This window comes from Oratosquilla oratoria, chromosome 40, assembly GCF_046742065.1.
Source record: "Oratosquilla oratoria isolate Oo_2021 chromosome 40, ASM4674206v1, whole genome shotgun sequence".
NCBI lineage: Eukaryota > Metazoa > Arthropoda > Malacostraca > Stomatopoda > Squillidae > Oratosquilla > Oratosquilla oratoria.
In genome coordinates, this window is record NC_134816.1 from 6,703,708 (window position 1) to 6,731,439 (window position 27,732).

The 27,732-nt window shown below is 40.5% G+C and overlaps 1 protein-coding gene across 4 annotated transcripts in view; it reads right to left on the minus strand.

Moving 5' to 3' along the window:
- Positions 1-1,738: 1,738 nt before the first annotated feature.
- Positions 1,739-27,732, minus strand: part of LOC143020626 (uncharacterized) — a 154,014-nt gene continuing 128,020 nt past the window's right edge. For all 4 annotated transcript variants that reach the window (XM_076177101.1, XM_076177102.1, XM_076177103.1 and 1 more), the window contains 4 exons: positions 17,161-17,276; positions 16,760-16,876; positions 8,638-8,715; positions 1,739-2,989 (listed from right to left, as the gene is read on the minus strand). In XM_076177101.1, coding sequence (XP_076033216.1) covers positions 2,921-2,989; positions 8,638-8,715; positions 16,760-16,876; positions 17,161-17,276 — 380 coding nt within the window. In that variant the 3' untranslated portion in view covers positions 1,739-2,920. The remainder of the gene's footprint in view (positions 2,990-8,637; positions 8,716-16,759; positions 16,877-17,160; positions 17,277-27,732) is intronic.

A 27,732-nucleotide genomic window follows, 5' to 3' on the forward strand; every position in this document is an offset into this window, starting at 1 on the left:
CTTTCGGGGTTTTCATTCATGCAAGATCTTTTTGGTATTACCTCAAGTGGAGATTCCACTCTGCTCACGTCCAAACATCTCTTATCACCCTCCATTTTGTGTATTTAGCACTATTATTATAACAATTTTGTCATTTTGGTCACTCGGTATACACAACTCCCTTCCCGTTCATAAATACAACTAGTAGTTTCCAATAGCTTAGCAAAAAAGCACTGCACAGCAGAGCTCTTTTAAAGCCATCGATTGCGCCTGTGGCTCACCTATGTATGTGTATGTATTTACCTAGTTGTGCGCATACACACACAAACTGGTGGTATGAATATATGTAATACATAAATGTAAGTGTGATATCTGTGTATGACATTGAGTGAGCAGATAAATGTTCAAAAAGATGAACAAGTAATAAATTATCAAACCAACGGGTGAGTGGGTGGGTGATTGAGCAAAGGGGGTGGATGAATAAACAATTAGTATGTTTATGATTTGATAAAGTGAGAATGACTGTGGGCAATACATGTTTGTGTTCATGTGTGTGTGTGTGTGTGTGTGTGTGTGTGTGTGTGTGTGTGTGTGTGTGTGTGTGTGTGTGTGTGTGTGTGTGTGTGTGTGTGTGTGTGTGTGTGTGTGTGTAATGCATGTTCAGTTTCCCATGTATGGACTGAGGTGGAGACTGAACACATTGACTATGTCTTCTGAATGTCAAGTAGTTGTGTGCAAGTGTGGAGTGTCTGCAACTGTGTGTTGAACATGTGACAGTGGTGGTGGTGGATGTGGATTGGTTGGCTTCAATCTTCCTTCTAGTGGGTGAAGCTCCTCTAAACATTCAGAAAATCTGATGAAATAACATTTGAATATTGCAAAGTGTTTAAGCTAAACTGGGGCCAAAGTACAAAAACAGAGTGGTAAAATAAGTTTACCATTCTTCACAAAGGATGCATACAGAAAAAATCCACATCACAAGGATTTCAAGACAAAAATAAAATAAAAAATAATATAAGTAGAGAGTGAGAGAAAGAACAAAGAAATTTCATGCACCCTGGCCTTTTGACATGTGACTGCATATAAGCCAACCAAAGGCCTTAATGCTAATGTGCTGCCCATCTTGAAACAAGTTTTCACTTCTGGCCTATCATCAGCAAGTGTGGCAATTATAGGGAAAGGGTAGAATCTATCAAATAACCAAACAGCACACATTCCCAAGGGCTGGACAAGAAAAAAATGCCAAGAGCATACAATGTACAACCACTCCAAGTACTTGTGGGGTCCTTAATTTAGCAGTACTGTCTAAAGGATCTCCTATATTTACACCATTTTTTTCTTCCTTTACTACAAAAATATCTTGACATTATACCAGACCACATGCAAAGTGCGTGTTCATCCTGATTTGATGGTTTCTACTCCTGACTCCTGACAATGTTATTTCTGACTTCTGCAGACATGTTACTTTAAATTATTAAACAAGATTCTATAAAATGACATTTTTATAAAAGACAACAAGACCAGATTGGACAGAATAAATGTCCCATTATAAAGTGCAAGACTGATGAAAAGAGGGGGGGAGGGGAGATATGGGTACAATGGGGCTTCATGAACTTTTGAAAGACTCCACCACTGGTAAATCCCTTCCCTTTTACCAATGCTCCTTCCTACAAGGAACTTTAGGTCTGTGCGTATTTTCACATCTCCATTCTTAAGTCACCAAATGGATTTCATTTTTGTGAGATCATAAAGAAAAACATACACACAAAAAATATAATTTCTTGACTGACAGGTAAAAAGACAGCAAGGGTTCACAAAAGCCCCAAACCCTTCATAAGAACCTCTGGGCAGTGGCTAGGGCAATGCCTTGAAAGACAGGGCCACCCTTGATGCTAAAGTCTTCCTCTGTGACACACAAGGAAGGACACCCATCTTCCAAGTTGACAACTCACATAACCCATTGCCTAAAAAGAAGCATATTTACAAATCTACATGGTACTTTGTACATTGAATGTCAATGCTTCATGCCATCATCTATCCTTTTAATACTTATAGAAAGCTTTGTAATCACTGTCTTCAATATATCATTTTGTTGACTAGCAAATCATCTTCTGCATCACATTTGAGGAGTTTGTACAATAAAGGACCAATTTCCTTCCCCTACACTTCCATCCATGAGTATCTTCTAGAAGCTGTGTCAGAGCAAGGGCTGTCGTAAGCACATGACAAAATCAGCTGTCATTTACACACAGCACTGTCATGTGTAGATGACTCAAGTACCAAACCTGTCTGGAATGTAAGCAAGGATGTCAATGCTACGAGAGATGCAATAACAACAACAACAACAACAACAACTACTGAATGCTGTGAGAACACTTGGGCAGCTTCAGTCTCCATGGCAACACAGCCGAGATGTCCTGTGGCATCCAATTAGGTATGCTTTCCTCATCAGTGTGCAAAAATTGTGTGCCAAAGCTGGTATATCAGTAAACTACATCAACCAACAAAACCAGGTACTGTTCATTCAGGTCTTCTTCATTGAGTGCCATCTTGATAGTATGTACCTATACTTCACTTCCTAAAGTGTGTCATCAATTTCACTATCAAAATATGATCATCACAAGAGTTAGTACTACCTATGTGTGCCAAGAAGCTTCCAGCACCACTATGAGTAGCAAAATTTCCTCTGCTAATTAATATCCTCAGCACAACCTTGTGAAGTCAACATACCAACACCATCAACATCTAAACAATGCCTGAATGCTATCCACTGAGGGCATATCAACACCACCTTTGACAAAAGGATGCTGTTATAAAATGAGGCTGCCCAGCACAGCCAACCAGCATATGGTCCATTGGTGGAGAAACACACAATATAAAAGATTGAAGGTTAACAAAGAGATCCTTTTCCAACTGTTGAGCTGAAGTGTTAGTTGTTGCTTCAGGGGGTCCCAGCAGTGACAGGCAGACGGCAACACACAACTGAGCCCTTCTTGCTGCCAACCAAGAGCTGAAAGTAAAGACAAGGTACGTGAAATAAGTGTCATGAATATCACAACAAAAGAATATGTGTAACCCAGTGGTATCCAAACCTACTATTGTACTATAAGTCATTACCCTTCCCACTTGTTTTAGTAAGACAGGCTAAATAGTATTTTGTACTAAACAACTATCAATCAATCCACTCCAGGGCAACCACAGTTGACAGATACAACTATAAATGAACAAATGTAAAACATAATTACTTTACAAACACACACAATGTCAACATAGTCCTTGCTGGAGATTTTAATTGCAATTATGTCAATTAGGAGTGGAAAGCAAGTGGTAAAATAAATTCCTGGGGTATTACCCAATTAAATATACATCTATCTATATACCAATGGCTTTTCCCCCCTTATACAGGATAGCCAAATCAGAAGTCATGCATTCTCCCCCATCCATTTCATTCCCATTCACCACCCTTGTTTCCCTCTCATCTTAGCTTCACATGGGTGTGAGGCCATCCCTGTCTCTTGCTTAATTCCCTGGGTCTGAAGCAATAGAGCAAGACAGTACATCCACAGCAATGCTGCTTCACTTAACTGGTAAACCCCCTTTGAGATGAGGGGGAGAAATATCTTCAGGCTGTATCAAAATATCATCCACATATAACCTTTCCCTACTCTCCCCATCCCCCATCCCCTCTCTTCCTTCATCCCCCACCTCCCTCTTCCTTGATTCAAAGTACCGTATTTTTCGGACTATAGCCTGCACCGTTGTATGACCGGCACCCCCTTACACCTTGCACGCCATATGACCCCGTGCATGCCATATGACCCGCAGTCATATGGCGTGCACGGCAGTGTAGATCCGAAGATGTATACTACCCATGCATGGGTGGCCACAGGCACAGCTCACGGCGGTTGTTGTTACGGCTGGCCGTTGACGTGGTGATCAAAGTAATTTCAAAGTTGAGGCTTTTTCTAAATTTTCTGTTTCATCAATGCTTATGTGATTTATATATGTTTTCCGATATTGGCAGGTTTCTTGGTGATATCTTACTTTTCAGGATTCATCACACGTCAAAAGCCAACACGTACGTACACAACCTCGCAATTTATTTTCTGAAGCTGCCACTAGATGTAGTGGTAGCTTCGATGAAAGAGGGATGATCTCGAAAGTGTGCAACTGATCTTACGATGTCTTTGGGATGGGTTGAAGACGCGGCATTGCAATTCATGATCATGATACCAGCATTCCTCCAGTCCTATTTATTTCTGATTGTGATGAAGATGAAGAATAACCAACAAATTACATTTCATTATATTTTATTGCACTTATACATATATTACAAAGAACCTTAATCAATTTGTGTAAATAATGCCATAAAACCCTGTTTGGTTGTTTACCGGTAATTAATCAATCAATTGGTTTATGTTATACAAAGACTGGTAATTAATCATTAAACCAAACAATTTCCAATGGTTAGTTTTCAATAGAATAGAACAATAATAGAGCACATTACTGAACGGTTATGAACAGAGTCAATGGAGCACATCATTATTAGAAAAAAAGCAGTCAGTGATCACAGATGACAGAGTCAATAATGTTTATGAAGGCGTATCATCGCTCACGAAGCCATCGAATTTCTCATCCTCTGTATCATCATGGAAGAGGTTGTGGTATAAATCGGCCAATTCTGATGCAATGACCTCATCCATTTCCATTTCCATTTCAGATTCGTCCGATTCCTTTTCCGAGTTGTAGCATGCCACGAACATTGCAGGATGGCACATTTCTGATTTACGGAAACCGTTCTGAATAGTCGATTCTTTAATTTTCTTCCATGCTTGAACGACCCATTCTGCCACTTGAGCGTAAGTAGCTCTGCGTTGTCTACTAGTTTTAGTGAAGGAATGTTCGCCCTCCACCATCCACTTCTCCCAGGCAGCACGCAGTCTGTCCTTGAATGGCTTGTTGACCGAAATGTCAAGTGGCTGGAGAAGTTTCATAAGACCGCCAGGGATTATCGCGACCTTTGAGTTGACTTTCTTGAGGTGTTGTTTAACGGATTCGGTTTTATGGACGGTCATAGAGTCCAAAACGAGTAGCGAGGTCTTTGTGTGGAAGAATCCACTTGGGCGCTTGACATACACTGAGTCAATCCAGTCGTTCATGACTCCTTCATCCATCCACCCCTTTGGATTAGCACGAACCACGACGCCAGATGGAAACTTCTTCTTCGGGATAGTTTTTTGTTTGAAGATCATCATTGGTGGGAGTTTCTTCCCCGATGCGGTACATGAAAGCACGACAGTGAAACTCGATTTCTCATGGCCTGTTGTCTTGATGGGTACTGTTTTCTCGCCAACATGCTCAACAGTTCTCGTCATCGGGATGTCGAACGTTAGAGGAACTTCGTCCATATTGATCAGGTGATCGAGACTGATTTTATGCTGCCTTATCTTGTCCCTTGTGTAACCCCTAGAAATGTCGAGCTTTTCTTGCCAATCTTTGAGAAGTTTCTGTGCCATTGTAGTGCGGGTGTGGATCGCCAATTCTTTCCTGCGCATGAACCTAAAACACCAAGATGGTCCACCCTGAAATTCTTCAATGCCGAGATCTTTAGAGATGGTTTTTGCTTTTAATCGGATGCTTATTGTAGACACCCCCCCATCCTGCCGCCCTCTGTTCATTCACCCATGATTCAACTTTATCTTCAAGGTTGGGCCATCTTGCTTGGTGCCCCCGAAATGCTTTTTTTGTCTTTTCCGCCTGTTTTAGTTTGTCCTCCTGATTTTTCCATGCCTGCACCAATGATTCATCGATTCCGTACTCTCGGCCGGCGGCACGATTGCCATGCTCCTTCGCAAACTGGACTGCCTTTAACTTGAAATCGGCATCGTAACTTTTTAGCCTATTCTTCACTGGTGGCATCTTGATGTTGTTTTCTTCTGTGTCGTCATTTTAACCTTGTTGTGAAATGATGATTAATCGCTTAAAACTACGGTATTTATACCCTCTTAATTGGATCATGATGTCGATTTTTGTGGTGACAAAAATTTGTCCATCTTTAGTTAAACCCAGGACTGAAATGATTAATGAAATAAAAATGCATTCTCCCAATATAGATTGAATTAAGAAAATACTTTTATTTTTTTTATGTCAGCAGAAGAAAACATTATTAGGAGAATAGCAAAGTTCTGTAGTGATTTTTTGCCAAAGAATAAAATTTAGAGATAAAAGTATTTAGATAGAGGCCTTGGAGGAATATTCCTCCAAGGTTAGACCTAAATGTATCACCCCTTGTACATCTCATCACCTTACTTTTACCCATATTTATCTTCAGCTTTCTTCTTTCACACACTCTCCCAAACTCTGTCACCAACTTCCTCAATCCCTCCTCCGATCCTGCCACAAGCGCAGTGTTGTCCGCAAATAACAGCTTGCTCACCTCCCACTTTTCTCCATTTTCTTTAACCATCTCCAATCCCTGACCCACCACCCTCGCATTTACCTCTTGCACCACCCCATCCATGTACAAGTTGAACAGCCAGGGCAACATAACGCATCCTTGACGAAGTCCCACCTTTACCTCAAACCACTCACTCTCTCCATTTCTTATCCTGACACATGCTCTACTACTCTTGTAAAAACTCTTGACAGCTCCTAGAAGCTTTCTTCCTATCCCGTATATCCGCAAAACCTCCCACAGTGCCTTCCTCTCTACCCTGTCGTAAGCCTTTTCCAGATCCATAAAAGCCCCCCAAAAAATCCTTCCCCTTTCCTATAGCTTTCTCACATATCTGTCTTACCACAAAAATATGATCTACACAACCTCTACCTGTCCTAAATCCACACTGTTCCTCACCAATTCCCTCTGCTCCTCTCCTAATCCTCTCAATCAAGATCTTCCCATAAGCCTTCCCAACTACACTTAACAAGCTACTCCCTCTGAAACTACTACATTCACACTTATCCCCTTTTCCCTTGTAAAGTAGAACTATACAGGCACTCCTCCAGTCCTCCAGCACTCTACCCTCTCTCCACCAAAAATTAAATAACCTCACCAACCAGTCCACCATCACTGTACCTCCTTCTTTTAGACATTCTGCATGGCATCCATTCAGACCAGGTGCCTTATCTGCTTTCATCATCTTAACAACTGCCTTCACTTCATCCTTCCTTATTTCTCCTCCATTTTCCTCACTCATCATGGTCATTTTCTTGGCATTTCCCACTGCAACTATCTTTCCCTCCCTATCCTCCTTCACATTTAGCAACTCCCTAAAATATTCTGCCCATCTTCCCCTTATTGCCTTCCCTTCCATTATCATCTCTCCATCTGCACCTTTTACATTTTCTTCTCTACTTGATTTGCCTCCTCTTCCTCTCTTAATTTCTTTCCAAAACATCTTTTTATTACTTTCAAAATTTTGTCATACTCTTACCCCATTTCACATCTGCTCTCCTCTTTGCCTTTTTTACCTTGTGCTTTACTTCTTTTTTCTTTTCTTTGTACCTATTGTCTTTTCCTACGGAAAATGCATCTATAAATAGTTTTTTAATTTTTTGGCAAATATTTATCACTGTTGTGGTAAATTGGTTTTTTTTTTTTTTTTTTTTTTTTTTTTTTTTTTTCCCATAGAAGATAGGTGATTGTGCTGCTTCTTATTGTTTTGGTAAATGTTTTAGTAAGCATCCATCACACCATTATTGCCTGGCCACATTTTGTATGCATTTATCATGAAAATTGGTAGTGCAAAATTGCCTATTCTATACATCTGAATACATAAATAGCACCTGCAAACTGTTAAAGTACAACTGCACTTCCTTGTACTTCATTTCATACACCAGTCACCTAATATACGTCCTAAAGGCCAATTTTATACCCCATGTTACCCCCCCCCCCGAAAAATTGCTCCCAGGGTTGGCAGTTTTGTCAATAAATAAAAAAAAATTGGGTGTCTTTTATAGCCAATGGGTAGATATACTTGGTCATTACCATAGATTTGACCCCCGACATAATGCCTATTTTTGGCGAATCTTTTAAATTTGCAGCATACAATGTATGCTGCTGATGCTGTAGGGGTTATCACAATCAAGTAAAAAGCAAGAACCTTATTGGCAACTGGTGAACAAATGTTTCACAGATTCACAACACTTCATATACCAAAAATGACTGCTACAATAAACTGCATATCCAGCTATACACTGATAAGGTCAAAACTAGAATATGCAGCACTGATATGGTCACCCAGTACAAAAAAAATATAAGAAAATTAGAAAGAATACAAAGAGCAATGACAAAGATGGCCCAACACTTTCAAACTTGACATATGAACAAAGATTGGCCAAACTGGAATTGCCAACCCTGTAACAAAGAAGAGAACTTTGGGAATCTACTAACCATCTACAGAATTATGAAAGGAAAAGAACGCCTTGATAGAGAGGACTTATTAAAGTGGGACAGAGGAAAAACAAGAGGACATGCAATGAAACTCAAAAAGGATAACTACAGAAGACTTGAAAAAGAACAGCTTCCCACACAGAGTGATAGATATATGGAACAAATTGAATGAAAAAATAGTGTGTGCAAACATAATACAAGAATTTAAGAACAAACTAGGTGGTAAATACAACAAAATGGTATAAGGGAAAAAAACAAATACTTACATTATCCTTGTATAAGACTGAGCAGATAAACAAATTTTTGTCAGTACCAATTGGAAGGCGATGTAAGAGCTGTCCTGTCTGTAAGAATGTGATATGGATGTATACATCATAAACAAAATTCTATACTTTAATAAACCATTGTGTAAACACCTATTGTCTCCTTTCTATCACCCTCAGATAATTCTACTGACAAGAATGGCATTCAGCAATGATATAAACTACATATTGTCTCAAATGATGCTAATTGTTATATAATTAATGTTGGAAAATAGGTATATGTTCACCATAATGTATGATATAGCATTATGACTATGGTGATCATGTGTAGTTGTGCTATATATCAGTATTGGGGATGATGGTGTCAATAACAATGTGTTACAAGTTATGAAATATTACACTGGCCTGCATTTAATTTTTTTTTTTACAAAGGTCAAGGGTTTTTCAACTGATTTAGGACCCTTTTCGCATGCCGAATTAAAAAATACAGTTCATTTTCCTGGGTCAAGTCTGGTTTTTAAGATATAGTATATTTCTATTCCAGCATATTTTTCCAAATTATCGCAATTATCCAAGTGTTTATGGGCTTTGTTTTTGCAAAACCGGGTCATGCATAACCTTTAATAATTATTTTTCTCTTTTCAGGTTTAGATATGTATACAAATGGATCAGAAGTGTAAAAACCATCCTAATAGGTTCTGTTACATCTACGGACATTGGTTCTTCCAGACCATCAAGCAAAAATCACGGATTTTGTGAAGAAAGCATATAAAGCTTACTTTGGAGTCAAACTAGAGAACCAAAATAAGCCATTTGCTCCCCATATCTGCTGCAAAATATGTGTGGAGAATTTACGGGATTGGAGGGACAAGAAAAAGAAGAGTATGCCATTTGGTGTCCCAATGGTTTGGAGGGAAGGGAAAGATCACATTACCAACTGCTACTTTTGTATGACAAATTTAAAAGGCATCAATTGCAAGAACAAGCACTATGTTCAATACCCTGATGTTCCTTCTGCCATACAGCCAGTCCCCCATGGACCCTATCTTTCTGTTCCTGAGCCAAATGACCACAGAATCTAGTTCCGATTCCAAATCTGGTGACATGACTAATACAGCCAAGTGTGGTGCATACAGGCCAGAAGAGGACAACAATGACCTGACATGAGCCCTGAACCTTTCCAAGGAGTCTGCCCAGCTACTGGATTCTTGTTTTCAAGAGAAATGTCTACTGGCACCACGAACAACATTCTATTGGTATCGGGACTGTGAGAGAAAATTTAGAAAATTCTTCATGTTTGATGAAGCATCTTCACTAGTATACTGTCACAATATTGCTGACCTGATTGAATTACTTGGTCCAAAGTACAATGCTATGGAATGGAGACATTTCACTTCAAGTCTCAAGGCAGTCCTTCTGAATAACAGAAACAAGTTTTCGTTGATCCCTGATGGCCACTCAGTTGAAATGAAAGAATCCAACAAAAAGCATGGATCGTCTGTTGTCTGCTTTGAACTACCAGGAATATAAATGGTTGATCTGTAGGCACACCGCACGTCTGGTAGCATTAGCTGCCCAACGTGCGATATTGCGTCATAATAATCTCATTATAAAAAATAAACTCAGTGCTCAATCGTTCGTTCTCTTTCACCCGTGTATTTTGATAACCATAGAAAATTGATGAAGCCAGTTTAGAGAGAATGGAAATTACGTAGGTACGACTACAATAAATATAATCAAGATGCCGACATCGGCATCATCGAGTACCCACTTGCTCCTTATGCCGACTATGTAGGCGTCACCATATAGAAGTGGTTAAAGCTGTTAGACTCATCCTAGGACTTCAAGGTGGTTACACAAAGTATCCATGCTTTCTGTGCTTATGGGATAGCTGTGCTGATGACCAGCATTATGTCAGACAAGAGTGGCCATCAAGACAAGGATTGTAACCTGGGTCATCACATGATGTTCTGTCTCACCCTCTGGTTGAACTGAGCAAGATATTGCTTCCACCCCTCCATATCAAACTCAGTCTCATGAAGAACTTTGTAAAGGGACACGAAAGGTAGAGGATTTGCTTTCCTCCATCAGAAGTTTCAACGAAAAAGCATGGAGGAACTTAGGGCAGGTATATTTGATGGTCCTCAAATATGGAAACTCATCAAGGACAGTTTTGATGATGCACTGAATCCTGCTGAACCCTCTGCCTGGTTGTCCCTTAACCCATTGACGACGGGTATCATGTATACATGTCATAGCAGAATTGCCACAGACGACGGGAGCATGTATAGGTGACATGACACTTGCCGACGGGGAAGTCATCCATAGCTGCACGAGTTGTTTTGGTACTAACGCCGGGCAACATGTATTGATGATTTCTCTACCGAAACGACGGGATATCATACATGCATGCCATATTTTTTATTTATTTATTTATTTATTTTTTATCTATTTATTTATTTTATTTATTTATTATTTATTTTTTATTCGTTCTACTTATTGTTCCCCCCATCCCTCTCCTCCTCCACCTCCCACACGCGAACCTGAAACAGTGGGGAGGGGGGGGATGGAGGGTATGCTCCCCCCCTATCCCATGGGAGGGGGGTTTCCCTCCTTTACCCCCGGTTCTCCCCTCCTCCACCCCCCAAACCCCCCCGGGTGCCAATGGGGAGGGGGGGGGAGGGGGGTATGATTCCTAACCCATTTCCCCCCCTCCCCCCCCCCCCATCCCACTTTCCTTACACCAATTAGTGAAGGGGATATCATGGGAGGGGGGTATGCTTCCTAACTCCATTTCCCCTCCTACCCCCCCTACCCCCCAACCGAGGTTACAACAGGAGATCCTAGGCCTCTCTCGCCACTCGCTAGCCTGACATCATGCCACGCAAGCAACTCTCAACCGCTGCCTCAACCCCTGCCTGTTCTGGTGCTGACCCTGGTTCAGCTCAGCCTTCCACTTCTGGTCTTAGAGCCAAGAAGAGGACCCAGCGTCTTTCAACCCCTAGGCCTGACTCTTATGTTGACGACCCGGCAATTGCTACTCGACCTCCTCCTGCCTCAACCTCAACCCCTGCCCGTTCTGGGGCTGACCCTGGCTCAGGTCAGCCTTCCACTTCTGGAGTTAGAGCCAAGAAGAGGACCCGACGACCTTCAACCCCTAGACCTGACTCTGACTCGGAGGTAGACGACCCGGCACCTGTTACTCGTCCTCCTGCTACATCTCAACAACCTGCCACAAATGTAAGTGTGAAAATTTATGTTTGAAATGTAATTATTTTGATTGTAATATAAAATGTGTGACAGTTTTCACATACACGTGCGAGATGCATATTTTATGTGATCTATTTTGTATATTTCAGGTCCCCAGACTCTGACTTGGAGCTGGATACAGGGGGTGTGACGATGTCTTTGCAGCTTCGGTCGGACAACTCTTCGTCAGAATAAGAGGAGTGGGTCTGACTTGGATTATGTGGACGTCACCCCATCAGACAACGACCCTAACACCTCGCAGGATTCAATCCCAACTGACGTCCCTCTTGCCAATATTCGTCAGGAAAGGTTCAAGAGGAATGCTCCCGGGACCCCATCCTTCGTGTGGTAAAAGGCACAAAATATCCCACGGGTGAATGGTTTTTTCAGCCTATCCAGGTGTGTAACACCATCCCTGGATGAGGAATCATCTGCCTGGGATATTTTTAGGACCCTCTTCCCAGACCATCTGTTGGACATCATGGCTGATGAAACCAACAGATATGCTCAGCAGCACCCACCCACCAGTTCCAGCCACATGAAGGATTGGGAGACCCATAACACCAAGGGACATAAGGACGTTTATGGGATTGAAAGATGTTGATGGGCATCCACAGGCTCCCAGACCAGCGGGACTACTGGTCGAAAGACGAGTACTTGGGAGTCAACATTTTTAGAAAAAGTATGCCTCGTGATACTTTTAGTAAGATTGCCACCCACCTGCACTTCACCAACAACGAGGAACAACCCGATAATGACAAGCTCTGGAAGCTCCGCCCCGTCATTGATACCTTCACCGAGACGTTCCGTTCAGCCTACGTGCCCAGCAGAGAAATCACAGTTGATGAGTCCATCCTGCGGTACCGAGGGCGTCACCACGCAATTCAGTACAACCCCACCAAGAGGGGCCGCTTTGGGCTTCAAAGCCTATAAGCTCTGCGTGAGTGACGGTCCAGCAGCTGGCTACACATGCTCCTTCAAAATATATATGGGGCAGGAGGACAGGGGAGATGTGCCAACCTCCCAGAAAGTTGTCGTCCAACTGATGGAGTGTGCCAGACTGTTGGATAAGGGGTATAATTTGTAACTTGGACAACTGGTACAGTTCCCCTTCCCTCTACCACTACCTGCAGTCCAGGAGGACAAACGTGGGTGGGCACTGTACGGCTGAACCGTAAATACATGCCACGTGATCTGGAGGCCAATAGGCGGGGTGATATTGACTTCCGATCCAGTAAAACCGGGATGTTGGCACTCCAGTGGAAGGACAAGAGAGTTGTCACCATGCTCTCCACTGTTCACACCAGTGAGACTACAGAAGCCGGCCAGGACAGGAGAGGGAACGTGAAAGTAAAACCGAAGGCATTGGTGGACTACTGCAACGGTATGAAGGGGGTCGACCTCTCCGACCAGCTGGCAAAGTATTATGCTATCCCCAGGAAGGTAAACAAGTGGTATATCAAGCTTTTCTACCATTTGCTTGATTGCCTCGTAGTGAATACGTACTGTCTGTACAAGCAGCTGGGTGGAACAACATCCCAGAAAAATATGAGGCTTGGCCTGGTGGATAGACTACTGAACTTTGACCGTCGGAGAGGTCGCTCCAGAACCCCCTCGGTCCCTCCATCTGCCAACGGAATGGACACACGCGGGTCCATATCCTGGTGGACACACCTGGCCGGAAGTTCCGACGCTGCCATGGCTGCTGGGAGCAGTCAAAGAAGAGGAAGATGGTGAGGTATATGTGCAGGGAGTGTAACCTCAGCTTCTGCCCTGCCTTCTGCTTCAACCACCACCACGGCCTCCAGTAGCACAGGTTGACGTGCAGGTGGGAGGCAGCTAATAGAATAGGATAGATTTTTTTTTTTATAGGTTTAGTGGATAGGGACCTCTCAGATGGAATGAACCTTGACGTGGTTGAGAGGCTGAGTAACCAATATGGTAAAACATATTGGTGAAACCAATACATTCCAAATAGTATATAAAAACAATCCATGTATTCAACTAAATAAAGATTTTCTGTTCTCGAGAGAGTGTCGCTATTGAAGAGGATGAGCTAAAGAATAGAAGATGGATTGACAGTTCAGAGGTCTTTGGCGGAGAAGAAGAAGAAGAAGAAGAAGAAAATGATGAGAACCAAAAGCCGAACAGAAAACGGGTGGAAAAATTTGAACGTAAACCACTGTCCCAAACGACGGGATGACATCTATAAATGCATAAACAATAAATCAATTTGCTGTAATGTTTACAGGCTTCAGTAAAAGACAAAATAGTATTAGACAATTTCATATTGTAATATATCTAGTACTTGATAATAAATTATATAATATATTATATAATGTATCATTATCATGGCCGATTCTCAAGTAATATGCCTCATAAACTCAACCTTATCAACCTCGAAAGTATTTTATATACAAAGCTGTATCGCCAAAGAAGGCAAACAGACACGAAAGGAAATTATTGTGTGAGGACTATACAATGTCGTCCGCCACTGTTAGAGCGCCGGCATTGAGCGTTACCGCTCGTTTTCTGTTGCCCGGAATACGGTGCTGCCAAGCCTACACCCGCCCCGTCGTCAATGGGTTAAGGGGGTACGCGACACCTGGAGGTCATTTTCTAAAATATTTAGAGTAAAGAGCTGAAACTTCTCAGGTAAATAGGTATCCATATTGCCTACATTTTAGGAGAAGCAGAATGATGTATGTACACATGTACACATGTACGTATACCAGTAGCGACATTTAAAAGTGCATAGCACCATAATACGTGGACCAATTTGTTTTATATTTTGGCTATGATTAGTCAGTAGGCACACCTAGGGCCGGTCATTGAGTAATTGAACAATTTCCTTTATACTTTTGCATACAGGCATTTCAATTTTAATGTCTGGCAAAAATCGTGAAAAATACAATTTTTTTGCTCGTTTCCATTATTACTCCGAACTCTTTCATCCTATTCAAAATATTCGAACGATCGGCCCTAGCAGTTACTAAAAGTAATATTCCCTGTAAGTTTCATCTAAATCTGATGTATATTAGATTTTTTATGATTAAAAAAAAGTAGAAAAATATCGAACGGAGATATGGCAACTTGAAATATGAATATATCTGTAACTTGCTTATAGTTTCACCAATTTGACTGAATTTTTCATGGCTTAATTCTTATTATATAATAAGTAAGTACAGTAAAAATTATCAACATATTTTAATTATAAGTACTTTAAATACTGAAAAACTAAAGTATAAGTATGTCACAGTAGTGACGACGCACAGACGACATCATATAATTTGCTTTTTTGCACCTTTGGCGGTTTCTTCATATGAAACCTCTCTGCTGGGGGTCTTCAGGGTATCTAAATCATTGGAAAGAGGTTTATTTTCCAGTAGTGGGCACCTTCTCTTTCCTCATCAGATTCCCCTCGCCAATCTATGTTGGTAGGGCACCCCCTCCAGCATCATATGATGTCCCTTCTTCTTTCTTCTTCCTGTATAGCCTTGATCTTTTTCCTCTTGCTTTCTTCTTTGGATTTAATCTTCCTCTTTGAATTGTTTAGTCTAATGTTGTCCTTTACCTCTGTCACCGTCACAGAGGTGCAGGTGAGGGCGGTGGTGGAGTGAGAGGTGGTGAGATCTTGAGTCGTCTTTGACTGCTTGCCATCTTTAACTGCTGTTTTTTGTCATTGTGATGTTCTTTTGTTCTTTTTGCTACCCATGATGACTGTACTAAAGAGTAATATGTACTAGCTAAAGTAATAGATTGCAATGAGAGCTCATGAGACATGTGTACTTCCCTTTTCAGAGCTAGCCGGGAACTAACGCTTAGTTTCGCACAAAGTTGGCGAAATATTCTCCCTCCACCTTCCTCCCTTCCCCTCCACAATCGTATTGGCCGTTGATACACTGGGCGAGTGTAAATTCAATCAAATTTCAACGTTATTCGCTGTGCCTGAAGGTCCTAAGTGGCACGCCTCCCTCTAGTGTGGGTTGCGCCTTTAAATCTGTCCCTTTAAACCTCACCCAGGACCTTTAAATTGCGCGCGGCTGGAAAATTATTTGTCGGGATTTATTTCTAAGTGGTATACGAACATTTTGAACACAGTTTTGAAAAATGCCATATCTTGACCAAATTCACCCCCCCAGGTGTCGCGTACCCCCTTAAATCAGTCATTGCAAACTTCCTTGGCAACCACAGAAGTTCCCAGTATCAGACGGTGGTTGATGAGTTAATGGAGAATTTCTACCAACTTCATGCGCACATGTCAGTGAAAATGGACTTCCTCCAGTCTCATCTGGACCATTTTCCAGAGAACTGTGGAGACTTCAGTGAAGAACAGGGTGAGTGCTTTCACAAAGATATTAATGCTATGGAGGAATGCTATCAAGGCCGATGAGATGTCAGCTTTCTGGCCATCTACTGCTGGTGCTTGAAGAGGAATGTGGAGTCTGCTCGGCACAAAAAGAAGTCCCTGAAGAGACCATTCATCCATGGGTAGCTTTCTTAGTTCATTATACACCTTCTTGCTATCTATTCAAAATATTTTGAAAGCCTTCTGTGAATAAATCAACCTAATATTTTCAATATTGTGTTTCATTCATCCACAAATAGACCAGAATTTAGGATATTTTTAGCATGTAAATATTTCATTAACTTGACCTGATTGAATAAAATTAGCATGATTTTTGGATTCAGTGCAAAAAACTGGCCTCACATCAGGTATTATATGTTAGACCTTGAAAACACTGCAGGCCAGTGATAGCAATGTCAGTGTGGTATGGGTGGCTACAGTTCTCAAATGTGTTGTTATGGTGGGGTATTATTACATTGGAATGGTCATTTGGCTGGTTTTAAATGACAGTGCTAGATTTTGCACTACCTTAATGCTGAATATCCGGATGAGTCCATCATAGCATGTGGCCACTAAGAGGCCACTGGAGACATTGATGCTTGACACATCAGCCTCTGTACTCATTTGTCCTTTGCTGCTACCAGTCTGCTCAGAAAAATTAATATAGCATTCAGGTTGTGAACAAAGATTTCATACATGCCTTTTTAAAAGTTATATATTTCATCCAAGTATAATGTTTTCCATGGATATAAAAAATCTACACAAACCATTTACTATGATGGCATATTTTGGTCTAGTTACCAATAAAATTCAGTTAGGGAGCAAACTCTGGTAATGTGACTCCAAATAATTATATTTAGAGAAAACATCAACCAGCGTACAAGTTTATACACATGTAAAAGGATAACATAAACTTAAACATGACTTACTGTGAAATCATGGACCATGATGGTTTTACTTGAGCCACCCGTATACAGGATGCCTGAGTCAAACAGTGCTGTATACACTGTGAGCTGTGTGTGCTCAAACATACGAAGCAAAAGACCTGACAAAGGCAAAAGACATTCTGTCAATTAAAGAAAATAATAATAATAAATGAATAAAAAAATAAATAAAATAAAACAAATAATAACAATGATAATAATAATGATTTATCAATATACCATGTGAGGTAGCCAAATCAAAAGGCACACATCAACTCCCATTCCACTCCCATCCACCATCCTTGCCTCCCTCTTATCTTAGCTCCCCATGGATGAAGGGTCATACCAGTTTCCTGCCCACTGCACTGGGTCAGAACCAATGCAGCAAGACACAGTACATCCACAGTAAGGCTGTTTCACTTAATTGGCAACTCACCTCTGTTCCCTTATGTGAAAAGTAGAGATGGGATCTCTTTGGGCTGCAACAAAATCATTCACACATAACTACCGTCTATTTCCCCCAACCCCTCCCTTCCTGGCATCACAGTGTCATCTATATATATTCTCTACTTACCCCTATCACCTGCCTTATCTTTTCTTTGCTCAACAGACATTCCCCTCTTGTTCAAAGGAAACCTTGTGGGACTCCACTTAGCATTTCTTCCTTGGTCGAGTTTTTATCTCAAAGCATCACTCTAATTTTTCTTCCATGCAAGAAATCTTCCATCCATTTCAATAATTGTCCTTGTAAACCTGTTATTTTGAGTTTTCTTAGTAGCCTTTTGTGTGGTACTTAATCAAATGCCTTATAATCCAAGAAACCACAATCTGCCCATCTGTCCCTTTCTTGCATTATATCTATTAACCTTGAATAACAACAAATCAAGTTTGTGGCACATGATCTTCCTTGTCTAAAACCAAATTGTTTTGGATTTTTTCTTCCAAATGTTTAGTCCATCTACTTTTGATATTTTTTTCATATATTTTAGCTAGTGTGCTTGTAAGGGAGATCAGTCTATAGTTCATTGGGTCTTCCTTATCTCACCCTTTATATATTGACACAATATTGACATTTTTCCAGTCTTATGGTACCTTTCCTTCTTTGAGTGAGCAATCTACTTATATATTTAGTAAGGTTAGTTCATCTATACATTCTTTTATTTACCTTGACTGTAGCAAAGCATTCGACAAGGTGCAACACCAGAGACTACTAAATAAAATCAAAGCCCATGGCATAGGAGGAAAAGTGTAGGAATGGATTAGAGCTTGGATTAGTAACAGAAAACAGCGGGTCACCATAAATGGAATAAAATCTAGGTGGGGCAATGTTACTAGCGGGGTCCCCCAGAGCTCGGTTTTGGGTCCCTTATTGTTCATTATGTACTTAAACAACTTAGACGATGGGATAAATAGTGATGTTAGTAAGTTTGCGGACGACACTAAAATAGGATGCCTAATTAGGTTAGGAGACGATGCCCAGATTCTGCAAGATGATCTTAACCACTTCACTCCGGGACTTAAATCTCGCGGGCAGCAGCCAATGCCAGCCGTACGACGTGTCGTAATAATACACGCATCATAAAATATAGTCACCGCTTATATCGATCGTTCTCTCTTTCACCCGTGAATTTTGAAAACCATAGAGAATGTGATTAACCACTTCAGTACGGGACTTAAATCTCGCGGGCAGCAGCCAATGCCAGCCGTATGACGTAACGTAATAATATTCGCATCATAAAATATAGTCACCGCTTATATCGATCGTTCTCTCTTTCACCCGCGAATTTTGAAAACCACAGAGAATGGGATTCAGGGCGCATTTGGGAGAATGTAAAAACACAGGGGTGACTACAATAAATATAATCAAGACGCCGATATGGCAGCGTCGCGAATCCACTTGCTCCTCATGACGCCTACGTGTGCGGCACCGTATGGAAGGGGTTAAGGGCAGATTAGGGAGAATGTCAAAACGCGGGGGCGACTACAATAAATATAATCAAGACGCCGATATGGCAGCGTCGCGAATCCACTTGCTCCTCATGACGCCTACGTGCGCGGCACCGTATGGTAGGGGTTAATAAATGGTTAACATGGTCGGTGAAATGGCAAATGAACTTCAATATCTCTAAGTGTAGCGTGTTATACATAGTGCTACACAACCCCGAAAATAGATACAACTTAGATAACACGTTTTTAGAAAAATCTGAGTGCGAGAGGGACTTGGGAGTTCTGGTGAGTCTGGACCTTAAAACCAGGAAGCAGTGCATTAGTGCCATAAATAAAGCTAACAGAGCATTAGGCTTCATTGCTAGGACGGTAATGAATAGAAGTGCAGAGGTAATTATTAAACTCTATCTAGCGATAGTTAGACCCATCCTTGACTATGCGGTACAGTTTTGGTCTCCGTCCTACAAAATGGACATAAATTCACTAGAATCAGTACAGAGAAGAATGACCAAAATGATACATGGACTCAGAAATTTGCCTTACAAAGAGAGGCTTAGGCACCTAAACTTACACTCTCTGGAAAGACGCAGAGTGTGGGTCTAATAGAAGTGTTCAAATGGATCAAAGGCTATAACAAAGGTGAAGCAAATAAGGTCATCATAATAAAACAACAGGGCAGGACTCGCAGTAATGGGTATAAACTGGACAAATTTAGATTTAAGAAGGAAATAGGCAAGATGGGGATGACAGATGGTGATAGATACGGAGCTGCCTAGTGTAGGCCTTATGGTCTCTTGCAGTCTCCTTTATTCTTATGTTCTTATGTATCCCATTTGCCATTCCATCCTGTCCATGTGATTTTCTGACATCAAAGTTCATTATTTGGTCTCTTATATCTGTCACAATCATAAGAAATAATTGTGACACAGAAAGATATGAGACATCAAATAATGAACATTGATGTCAGAAAATCACATGGACAGGATGAAATGGCAAATGGGATACTAAAAGAATGTATAGATGAACTAACGAACAAAACATAAAGTAGATTGCTCACATTGATGTCAGAAAATCACATGGACAGGACGGAATGGCAAATGGGATACTAAAAGAATGTATAGATGAACTAACGATCAAAATATATAAGTAGATTGCTCCTGGGGGGGGGGGGTCTTTTTCCCTTTTCTTCATCCCAATTGTATTTTCATTTGTGAATACAGATTTGAAATGTTCACATATTATAGCTATTGTGCTTGTAAGGGAGATCAGTCTATAGTTTGTTAGGTCTTCCTTATTTCACCCATTATATATTGGCACAATAGTGGCATTTTTCCAGTCTTGTGATACCTTTCCTTTTCTGAGTGAGCAATCTATTATCGTATATATTTTGTTAGTTTGTCTATACATTATTTTAGTATCCCGTTTGCCATTCCATCCTGTCCATGAGATTTTCTGACATCATGGTTCATTATTTGGTCTCTTATTTCTTTCTGTGTCACAATTATTTATTTTATTGGGGGGGGGGGGGATCTTTCTCCCTTTTCTTCATCCCAATTGTATTTTCATTTGGGAATACAGATTTAAAAAGTTTGTTCATAATTTTGGCCATTTCTATATCTTCTATATATTCCACATTCCCTTGACAGTTTCACTATTTATTTTTTAATTTACCATTTATATATCTGTAGAGTAATTTAGATTGATCCTTACATTTGTCTATTATGTCTTTTTCATAGTTTCTTTTTGCATCCCCTTCGTCAAGGATGCGTTATGTCACCCTGGCTGTTCAACTTATACATGGATGGGGTGGTGTGAGAGGTAAATGCAAGGGTAGTGGGCAAGGGATTGGAGATGGTTAAAGAAAATGGAGAAAAGTGGGAGGTGAGCCAGTTGTTGTTTGCGGACGACACTGCGCTTGTGGCAGGATCGGAGGAGGGATTGAGGAAGTTGGTGGCAGAGTTTGGGAGAGTATGTGATAGAAGAAAGCTAAAGATAAATGTGGGTAAAAGTAAGGTGATGAGATGTACAAGGGGTGAAAGTGACAGTAGACTGGAAGTGAGCATTAAGGGAGAGCGACTGGAGGAAGAGGATAGTTTTAGATACTTGGGTGCAAATGTGGCAGGGAAAGGTGGAGTGAAAGTGGAGGTAGAATGTAGATTGAGAGAAGCGAGTAAATACCTTGGTGGATTAAAGAGCGTAATGAGGAATAGACATTTGGGAATGGATGCTAAGAGGAGACTGTATGAAGGAGTGATTGTGCCAACAGCACTGTATGGGGCAGAAACATGGAATATAAGAGAAGAAGAGAGAAGGAGTTTGAATGTGTTAGAGATGAGGTGTCTGAGAAGTATGATGGGGGTTACTAGGCTAGATAGAGTGAGAAATGAGGAGGTGAGGAGGAGAACAGGGGTGGAAAGGGAGCTGGGAGATAGGGTTGATGAAAGAATATTAGGATGGTTTGGACACATGGAAAGAATGAGTGAAGAAGGACTAGTAAAAGAGGTGTGGAAGGCAGATGTGGAGGGAGTGAACATGAGGGGGCATCCTAGGATGAGGTGGATGGATGGGGTGAAGGGGGCTTTGGGGAAGAGGGGAATGTCTGTTGAGGAAGGACGGGAGAGGACAGAAGACAGGGGTGAATGGAGAGTTGTTGTATATGGATGATGTTGTGATAGCATGAGGTGGAATGGGCGGGTGGATGGGGGGTGAGGTAGTATGTGTGAGCAAAATTTGACGCAGCCCGAAGGGATTTCTCCCCGTCCTCTCATTTTATGCATGGGGGGACGGAGAGGGGGGTCGCCGATTTAATGAAGCGGCCTTGCTGTGGATGTGCTGTGTCTTGCAACACTGCTTCTGACTCAGGGCAGTGGACAAGGTGCAGGGATGACCCGTCATCCAGGAGGTGCTCAGATAAGAGGGAGGGTGGAGGGGTGTGGAGTGTATTCAGGGATGGAATGGGTGGGAATAATTTTATGCCTTTTTCTTTTTGGCTACCCCCCTTGTAAGGGGGAAAAAGCCTTGGTATATGTATGTATGTATGCATATTTTTACATATTCATTTCTTAGTTTGCTATATATATATACCACTTACCCTTTTTTTTTTTATCTTTTCCAAGCTTTGTCTCTTCTATCTTTTGCCTCACTACATTTTTTTTTTTTTTTTTGTCCTTTACCGGTACAGTAGTGAAACTAAATATAAACACAAATTTATCTCCATTAAGTTTGGTAAGATTTTCAGAGAATTGTGAAGAAGGGCCTTTTTCGGGATTTACTGGGTGTAAGATAGAAGACACTTGAGTAGAATTATAGACTTAGAGAGGGAGATGAAATTTATGAAGGAATTATGGAAGCAAGAGATTAATGATCTAAAGAAAGTGAATCTTGAAATAAGGAAGTGTGTGACTTATTGAAAGCAAATGTTGCAATAGATAAGGAGTTAAGTTCATCAAAAAGAGAACTGGCCAAAGTAAAATGTGAAAATGAGAATTTGAAAAATAATACCACTAATAGTGAAACAATTAAAAAAGAGGTAAATGAACAAATAAAGGCCATGACCAAGAAATCTGGAAAAAATATAGGAGGAAGATTTACATCTCAGGAAAGAATGGAAGATTAAGAAAATGATAAGATAATTTTGAAAGAAACTGTTCACCAACAAATGAAGGAAAATGCAAAAAATACAGTCATTCAGATAATTAAGAAAAACAAAAATTTGGTAAGAGATACAGTGGACAAAAATAAGTGCAGAGTAGTATATGGTCTAGAGGAAAAACATAATCTAATTAAGAAAAGAATTGGCAAGAAAAGTTCTAAAAGTAGCACAAGACGAAGAGCAAGAAATAAAAAAGGAAATGGAGGATGTGCAGAGAATAGGAAAATATGCAGAAGAAATCAACCCCTAAAGATCAAACTAATGTCACAAATGGCAGAAGAAATGCTCACAAAAACAGGAAAGCTAGACAAAAATAAACACTATAAAGGTACATACATACATACTGTACATATACCAAGGCTTCTTCCCCCTTACCAGGGAGGTAGCCAACAAGGACAAGGCATAAAATCATTCCCGCGCATTCCATCCACGAAAACACTCCACACCCCTCCACCCTCCCTCCCATATGGTATATGGATAAAAAGAAATATGAATGATGAGAAAAGAGAAAGAGATAAGACATTAAAAAGCAAAAGTAAAGAAAAAATGAGAAAAGAAGAGAGACCAAGGAAACGAAGTTCTATTGTTAGATATGAGACTAAGATGGTACATTCAAGAAAGAGAAACGAAAGGTTCAGAGAATGGGATGGAGAGAGTAGAAAATTAAAAATGGCTTACACTAATATAGATGGATTAATCTCAGGATTAAATGAACTAAACTATTGCCTGTCAGATGAAAAAAACAGACATAATGGGAATTGTGGAGACAAAATTAAGGGGTCCACTATTACCAGTGTTGGACATGGATTATATAATCACTGGCTTAGAAATAGAGAGGAGAAACAGGGAGGAGTCATGTTCTTGACTTAGAAATACTTAAGTGTGACTAAAGTTACAAATAAAGAGAACAGAGTCAAAATTATCACAATAAGAGTTGAAAATAGTGACATCAAAAGTAGAAATTTTGTGGTGATTTATGTGCCCCCAAAAAACGGGATCTTGGAGAGAGATTATTCTAAAATATTAGAAAATACAAGGCTTTCGTCAAATGAGACGCTGAAGGATGGAGGTAACTAGGTATTTACAGGAGATTTTAACTATAAGAAATTTGTTGGGATGAGATGATAATAAATGCTGGAGAGGATCTATGGGTAATGTATTACTTGACTTGACTAAAGAACATACAATGACACAATGTGTAAAAGAAAATACAAGATAATAATGATCTGTTGAGACTAGAAATAAAGGGAGAAATATATAGAGAAATGAGAAATACAGAAAAGGAACACTGATGTATAGTAAAACAGACTTTGAGAAACTTAGGGATTTTTTTTTTTTTTTTTTTTTTTGAGTTGGGGAAAACTCTACAATGACGAAACACAAGTGGAAGAAAAATGGCTGATTCTGATGGAAATCTATATTGAAGAAGTGGATACATATGTACCAAAACAAAAACAAGAGACAGTTTATTTTAAGTGCTGGTTCAATAGAAGGTGCAGCAAAGCAAAAAATAGATGAGATAAAGCTTGGAAAATATAGAAAATGACAAAGTTACAAATATGTAAAAATACACAGGAAGGAAAAAAAGAAAATATGAAAAAGACACAATAGAAAAATGTGTCAACCAAAACTATTCTAATATGTGAACAGTAATAGATATGTGAACGGTAAACTGAAAAACAAACAGGAAATAGTAAAACTACACCAAGTGAATATACATACATACATACATATACCAAGGCTCTTTTTCCCCTTACCAGGGGGGTAGCCAAAAAGGACAAGGCACAAAAACATTCCCACCCATTTCATCCCCGAAAACACTCCACACCCCTCCACCCTCCCTCCCATCTTAGCACCTCCTAGATGACGGGTCATCCCTGCACCCTGTCCACTGCCCTGGGTCACAAGCAGTGTCGCAGGACACAGCACATCCACAGCAAGGCCACTTCATTAAATCAGCGACCCCCCCCCTCTCCGTCCCCCCATATAAAGGAGAGGACGGGGAGAAATCCCTTCAGGCTGCGTCAAAAATTTTTGCTCACACATACTACCTCACCCCAAATTCCCCGTCCAATCCACCTCATGCATCACAACATTTTCCATATACAACCATTCTCCATTCACCCGTCTTCTGTCCTCTCCCGTCCTTCCTCAACCGACATTCCCCTCTTCCCCAAAGCCCCCATCACCCCATCCATCCATCTCATCCTAGGACGTCCCCTCATGTTCACTCCCTCCACATCTGCCTTCCATACCTCCTTTACTAGTCTTTCTTCACTCATTCTTTCCATGTGTCCAAACCATCCTAATACTAAGTGAATATAGAATACAAAAAAGATATAGAAACCATCCTAATATATAGAAACCATCCTAATAATAAGTGAATATAGAATACAAAAAAGATATAGAAATGGCTGAAGTCATGAGCAAACACTTCAAGTCAGTTTTAACTAGAGAAAATGTACATCAGGATAAAGGGCGAGAAGTGAGATTCCCCCCCCCCCAAGGGAAATAATAATATGAAAAGAAATGATGGACCAAATAACAAACCTTGATGTCAGGATGGAATCACAAAATGGATACTAAAAGAATGTAAAGAAGAACTATATAAAGGAGGGAACGAGGAGGACCAAATAAATTACAGACCGGTTTCCCTTACAAGCACAGTAGCCAAAATTTGTGAAAAAGTTATCAAAAATAGATAGATAAAACCTGAGACAATTTGGATTTAGACAAGGAAGATCATGTGCCACCATTTGATCTGTTTCTACTCAAGACTACTAGATATGTGAGAATAAACACCTTGTGAGATCGAAACCTTTATTGGTACTACGTTTCGCTTGTTACACTTGGTTTCGATCTCACAAGGTGTTTATTCTCACAGTCTTGTCGGCTTTTGCCATTGTGATTCACTACTAGATATAATACAAGAAAGGGACAGATGGGCTGATTGTGCTTTCCTAGGCCTAGAAAAAGCTTTTGACAAAGTACCATACAAAAAAAAAAAAAAAAAAAGGTTAAACTACTGAAATGGATGGTCTTCTTGCATGGAAGAAAAATGATAGTGCTGAGAGATTAGAGTACCATTTGGGAAGAGGTGATTAGTGGAGTTTCACAGGGATCTGTATAGGCTCCAATAATGTTTGCTATTTATGTGAATGATATGGATGATGTGGAAAGTTACATGAGCTTCTTTGCAGATGTAAAACTGTTGAAGTGAGTACCGAAACAGATTGTGACTCACTACAGAGAGATCTGAACAGGGTTTGGGAATGGAGTCAGAAGTGGGAAGTGAACTTCAACATTAAGAAATGTAGCATAATAGAATTTGGAAAAAATAAAAAAAGGATATCAAGACAATACAAAACTGGGGCAAAGGACATAAAGAAAGTGGAATCTGAAAAAGAACTAGTGGCCTTTATTTGGACAAAGAAATGGTAAAGAAAATACTAGTCACGCTGATAAGGTCTAAATTGGAGTACACAATGACACTATGGTCACCCAGTACTAAAAAGAATAGAAAGAAAATTGAGAGAATCCAGAGAGCAACTACAAAGATGGCCCCAACACTTTCAAAACTGTCATATGAAGAGAGATTGTCAAGACTAGAATTACTGACTCTGGAACAAAGAAGAGAAAGAGGTGACTTGTTCACTATCTACAGAATCATGAGAGGTATGAAAATCTTTGATAGAGAAGACTTATTAAATTGGGATAAGAGAAATACATGTGGACATGGAAGTTAAAAAAAGACAGTTACAGAAGAGACCTGAAAAAGAACAACTTTCCCCAGAGAATGGGATATATGGAACAAACTAGATGAAACAATTGTGTGTGCAAAAAACATACACAAATCTAAGAACAATTTAGACACTGCAAGATAAAAAGATGGGACACCATGAGTGTAGCTCCCCTTAACGGAAGATAAAACTAGGTAAATACACACATTTCTTAATGTTGAAATCCACTTCCCACTTCTGACTCCATTCCTAAACCCTGTTCAGATCTCTCTTCAGCAACTCACAATCTGTTTCAGTACTCACTTTCCTGAACAATTTTGCATCATCTGCAAAGAAGCTCATGTATTTCACACCCTCATCCATGTCATTCACATAAATAGCAAACATTATTGGAGCCAATACTGATCCCTGTGGAACTCTACCATTCACCCCTTCATAAGAGTTCTACTTGGGAAGAGGTGATTAGTGGAATTCCACAGGGATCAGTATTGGCTCCAATGTTTGCTATTTATGTGAATGACATGGACAAGGGTGTTGAATGTTACATGAGCTTCTTTGCAGATGACGCAAAATTGTTGAGGAAAGTGAGTGCTAAAACGGATTGTGAGTCACTGCAGAGAGATCTGAACAGGGTTTGGGAATGGAGTCAGAAGTGGGAAGTGGACTTCAGCATTAAGAAATGTAGCATAATGGAATTTGGAAAGGTAAAAAAAAGTGTGTAATAAGGAATAGACATTTGGGAATTTATACTAAGAGGAGACTGTATGAAGGAGTGATTGTGCCAACAGCACTGTATGGGGCAGAAACATGGAACATAAGAGAGGAAGAGAGGAGTTTGAATGTGTTTGAGATGAGGTGTCTGAGAAGTATGATGGGGGTTACTAGGCTAGATAGAGTGAGAAATGAGGAGGTGAGGAGAAGAACGAGGGTGGAAAGGGAGTTGGGAGATAGGGTTGATGAAAGAGTATTAGGATGGTTTGGACACATGGAAAGAATGAGTGAAGAAAGACTAGTAAAAGAGGTATGGAAAGCAGATGTGGAGGGAGTGAACATGAAGGGACGTCCTAGGATGAGGTGGATGGATGGGGTGAAGAGGGCTTTGGGGAAGAGGGGAATGTCTGTTGAGGAAGGACAGGAGAGGACAGAAGACAGGGGTAAATGGAGAATGGTTGTATATGGATGATGATGTGATGCATGAGATGGTAGTATGTGTGAGCAAAATTTGACGCAGCCCGAAGG